General features: G+C 43.2%; 1 protein-coding gene across 1 annotated transcript; it reads right to left on the bottom strand.

The window, feature by feature from the left end:
- LOC112036087 (uncharacterized) lies at positions 1–3,202 on the bottom strand. Its single transcript, XM_024068917.2, has 4 exons — positions 2,678–3,202; positions 2,215–2,490; positions 1,101–1,642; positions 1–946 (listed from the first exon to the last, which is right to left on the bottom strand). Exons 1-4 carry the CDS (start codon positions 3,200–3,202, stop codon positions 1–3), a joined length of 2,289 nt encoding a protein of 762 aa, XP_023924685.2.
- Between the last annotated feature and the right edge of the window lie 1,837 nt (positions 3,203–5,039).

Here is a 5,039-nt window from a genome sequence, read left to right on the forward strand (position 1 = left end):
TTATTTTTCAATGCTATTAAGCACTCTTTGAGGAAGAATGCATCCTTGCATAACATAGGCTGGGGTGGTAGAAATGACTACTTGAGATAAAACAATCGGTCCGGCCATAGAAAGAAGCTTAGATTTCCAACCTTGGAGTTTGTTTTGAACCCGTTCAATGACAAAGTTGAAATCTTGGGAGGTTGCACCTGAGTGTTTGAGGGGAAACCCCAGATATTTCCCTGGGTTAGGGGTAGAGCTGAATCCAAGCACTTCACTAAGCTCACTACGCTGATCTAAATCAACATTGGGGGAGAAAAACACTATAGATTTCCTTAGGCTGACCTTCAAACCCGAGAGCTCACAGAAAGAGTCTAAGGTTTCTCTAATATTCGTGCAATTTTTCAAATTAGCCTTGGCAAAAAGCACAAGATCATCGGCAAAGAACAGATGCGAGAAGGCTGGTCCGTTCCTTGAGGCTTTCATAGGGTCCCACAACTTTTCCTCACACTTTTCATTTATAAGGAACCCTAAAACCTCCATACACATAATGAACAAGTAGGGGGATAAAGGGTCGCCTTGCCTAATACCCCTCGAAGGAAGAAAGGGGTCTAATTTACCACCATTAAAGAGGATTGAAATAGATGAGCTAGAGACACAGCTCATAATGAGGTCTATAAGGCAAGTAGGAAGCTGGTAGAGAGTAAGAACATCCCTTAAGAAATGCCATTCCAACCTATCATAAGTTTTTTCCAAATCAATTTTTATGGCCATATAGCCAGCCCTCCCCTTCTTGAGATTCATGGAATGAATAATCTCCTGGGTAATGATCATGTTATCCAAATCCATTCTACCTGGGACAAAGACAGTTTGGAGTGGAGATATGAGCTTAGGGAGCAACAGTCTTAGTCTTTTAACTATAATCTTCGTAACTACTTTGTAGACCGTATTGCAGAGACTAATCGACCTAAAAGAATTCAAGCAATCCGCCCCATGGAATTTCAGGATGAGGGTGATTAGAGTTTCATTAAGGTGCGGGGGAATGGTAGAGTCCCTAAAGGCATTCCTCACTTCTTCAAAAATCGAATAACCCACAGTGCTCCAAAAGGATTGAAAAAAACCCTGCATGGAGGCCATCAGGCCCCGAGGCTTTGAGGGGTTTAAGACACCATAGGCCTTCCTTAACTTCTGGCATAGACACCCCCACGGTTAGCCCAATTGCATCTTCCTCATTCAAAAAACAAGGCCAGGAAGGGATATTCCAAATGCTTCTTTGCACACTCTCAACATTTGTAGAGAAGAGATCATAAAACCCTTGCCTTATTAAACTAGCCACCTTCCTTTCATCATGGACCCAGTTACCCTGATTATCTTTTAAACAAGCGATTCTGTTCCTCCTCCTTCTGATCTGGGCAGATGAGTGAAAAAACTTGGTGTTCCTATCACCTTGGATGAGCCAATTAAGCCTGGATTTGACTGACCAAAAATCCTCATCTTGTTGGAGAATCCCCAAGTACTCCTTCCTTAGCACTTCCTCAAGGTTTAGAAGATAAGCACTAGGACCATTGGCAAGGCTAGCTTGGATACCTCTAAGTCTTGCCTCCATCTGATTCTTCCTATGGAAAATGTTGCCAAAAACATCTTTATTCCAGACTATTACATCCTTGGTAAAACACTCAATGTTGTAAAACACTCAATGTTACAAAGCTCTCTTTTCCTCCCAGGAATCACTAACAACTTTTGGAAACAGGGGGTGAGACATCCAAACAGGTTGAAAGTGAAAAGGTTGGGAGAGGTTTGAAGGGGGGGGGGGTTATCAAGGTTGAGGAGAATAGGGCAATGATCAGAGTAAGTATGAGTTAGATGATGAACAACAGCTTCAGGATATAAGTCCCTCCAATCAATATTGGCAAACCCTCTATCAAGCCTATCCTGGATGAAGTGCCCTTCTTCCCTTTTATTTACCTAGGTAAACTTAGGTCCATGAAAGCCTAGGTCCACCATCCCACACGAATCAAGACAGTCTTTGAACAACTGAACACGTCTAGGATTGAGGGGATTACCACCCAGTTTATCATTGCAAGAGAGTAACTCATTGAAATCTCCCATAATCAGCCAGGGAAGCCGATGAAGAAGGGCAATAGTAGATAAATTATTCCATAGCAATTTCCTTTCCTCTAATCTAGGGTTAGCATAAATTGAAGAAAGAACCTAGGAAACGTTTGAGGAACATACCTTAACTTCAACGTGGATTTCTTGCTCAGTTTTTGCAAGCTGAGTAACCTCTACATCGTCTGAGTTCCATAAGACCCAAATGCCACCAGAGTAACCAATGGTGTCCACGTGCAAAGCTCCGTCAAAAGGGAGCCTATTAGTAATCTCTTTTGCTCTTTCCCCTCCCATTCTAGTTTTAGTGACAATCACAATGGAAGGAGAATGAGTATTAATCAGATTCGTCAACACCGTATGAAAACGAGGGTTTAAAGCCCCTCTACAATTCCAGAGAATGATCTTCATTGGATTAAATAATGGAGATAAGGTACAGAGATCAGGTTGAGTCTGAGCCTCCGCACTGCTCAACAAACTCCATCCCACTTCCCTCAACAAATTCCTGGGCCAATCCACCCCCTTCGCGAAGGTCGCCACATGCTTTAAAATCCCCAGATTCTTCTCCCTCTAGTATAGCATCAAACTAAACCTCAACATTGACTGGTCTATCAGGACCAAGTCCTTTGAAACTTCGTTTCCCCAGCACCTCACTGCCATCGTTCTGGGTATCCATATTCTCCTTCCCACGCCTTCTTCCTCCAGACCCAATTCGCTCAAGCTTTGCGCCAGCAAATGCAGCGATAGGGCTTTCCAATTTAAGACTTTCGCTTTTGTTACCGACGGTTTGTCTAAAGGGAATATCCACCAGGGGTTTTCGCACTCCAACCAAGCCGGATTCGACAGTGGTAGGTACCTCATGCTTTTGCTCTCCGGTGTTAAGGGGAAAATGAGACGCCACGCCTTCATTTCTTCCAAGTCGAACCACCCCCAAATCATGGTTGGGCTTGCTCATACTTGATCCATTAGACTTGGAGAGAGAGCCATGATTTTCCCTTTTCGGAGGATTGCCCATTCCTGACTTGGCTTTACTTCCATGGGGACTTGCTTGGACCTTTGTTGCACAAGCAATGCGCGAATGGCGACTGTGTGGGTCCACGAGCAACTGTGTTTCCATCAATCTCAGTCCACTTAGGTTGGTTCTAAGTAGTTGAGGCCTTATCAGAGCTTTTTGAACTAAACAAAAAATCTGTGGGAGGAGTTTGCTTCTGGAGAAAGTTTAATGAGGGTGCCTGGGGTAAGGCAATATTAGACGTGATGGGAATTATCTTAACCCCACTGCTGGAGGTTTGTTTCGGTTTGCCAATATTGCCCTTACTCCTTAAAGCATCCACGGGTCCATGGGCCCCTCTAGCATTACCTCTAGGATTGTTTGAAGTCACATAAGAAACAAGACCTTCGAACTGGTGGACAATCCCATGCACAGGGCCCACATCAATTTTTGTACTAGGATTACATAAGGCACTACCTTTCTACCCTACTTTCTTCCGTCTGACAAGTACCCAGGGGCCATACTCATTCTTCGGGTTCATATTACTGGTTCCTGCCTCTTGGGAGTTGTTGCTTGCCATCACGTCAACTTCCTCTTCTCCAGACTTGCTTTCCTGCTCCAGTGTGGAGGTAGAAAGATTTGCTTTAACGGAGTAGGGACACCCCTCTTTCCAATGTCCTACATGACCACAAGAGAAACACAAGGTGTTAATGCCCTTATATTGAATTTCCTAGATCATACCTTCAAGCAGAATGCTCTTGATGAGAGGTTTATTCAAGTCCACTTGCACGCAAATACGCGCATACCTCCCTCTAGCCTCCGATGCCGTGTAAGAATCGACTTGAAGCACAGGACCAATAGCACTACCGATTTCTTTTAGGACCCCAGGGTTGTAGAACTCAAAAGGTAGCTCTGGTAATCTCAACCACACTGCGACTAAGTTGTAGGTGGCATTGGAAGGCCTAAAGTAGGCTCCCACGCTCTGATGGTAAGGAAGTGTCCACCCACAAACCACAGGCCCCCTCTAATCACGTTATCATAATCTTCAACGAGGCCAAACCTGATGAGAAAGAAATCTTTGCCTAAATCTACATAGTCCAGCCTACCCACCGGTTTCCAAAGGTTCCTTACCTTGGCGTAGAGGAAATGGAAACCCACTGTCCGTCTAAAGACTTTAACTATAATGGCGTGTGTCCACCTCGCTCAGATGGACCTCCTTGTCTCTGGATTAAGTGTCACAGCTATCATATCCTTCGCAACATCTCCCAAATCTACAGGTTCAAACGAAACCCCTTCATTGCTGGTGCTTAGATTAAAAGCCTGGGCAAAAGCACCCGATATCTCACCCACGAGCTTGTCCCTGTAGGATGGTGGTGAGCCAAACTCAGAGGTGCTCGTGGTCTCTTTGACCTTTTTTGTGCTCCGTTGGAGCTCATCTTCTTCCTCTCTCGTTCTTTCCCTCTCAGAGAACTCATAGTCCATAGCGCACTACTATATGTTACACATTATTCTTTTTCATTAGTATTATATTATCATAGGGTAAAGGGTTTTAGATTCCTAGTGGTGTCACTCTAGCCATCATCTTACCAAATACATAATATTATACTGTCATTTTCTACAATATCATAAGAATTGTACGAAATGTTTAGTATATAACTGAGATATGGGGTTGGCATTGATACTCATGAGTTAAGGAGAAGTAGCATCAGTATGGAGATTATAAAAGAGGAGAGAATTGTTGATAATCTGGTTGGGAGACGTGGATCAATCCTACGAAAGAAAAAGAAAACAAAGTGTACGTTTTTAGACCTCTTAACACTAGTTGTTTAACCTAGTTATCTAGTCAAGTGATTATTTAGATAAATTATTCAGATCTAGGTTAACACAATAAAATCATATCATATAAATAATGTAAAAATATAAAGAACACACAATATGATAACTCAGGAAAATCAAACCGGTA

The sequence above is a fragment of the Quercus suber genome, unplaced genomic scaffold, assembly GCF_002906115.3.
Source record: "Quercus suber isolate HL8 unplaced genomic scaffold, Cork oak 2.0 scaffold_94, whole genome shotgun sequence".
Taxonomy (NCBI): domain Eukaryota; kingdom Viridiplantae; phylum Streptophyta; class Magnoliopsida; order Fagales; family Fagaceae; genus Quercus; species Quercus suber.

Bases quoted from the DNA above. Each gene is read 5' to 3' on its own strand.
- LOC112036087 (XM_024068917.2), bottom strand. From the start codon at position 3,202: ATGGAAACACAGTTGCTCGTGGACCCACACAGTCGCCATTCGCGCATT. The intron at 1,643-2,214 runs GTATGTTCCTCA...TGTTTTACCAAG, and splicing joins AAATCCACGTTGAAGTTAAG to GATGTAATAGTCTGGAATAA. The intron at 947-1,100 runs GTTTTTTTCAAT...GAATTCTTTTAG, and splicing joins CCTGATGGCCTCCATGCAGG to GTCGATTAGTCTCTGCAATA.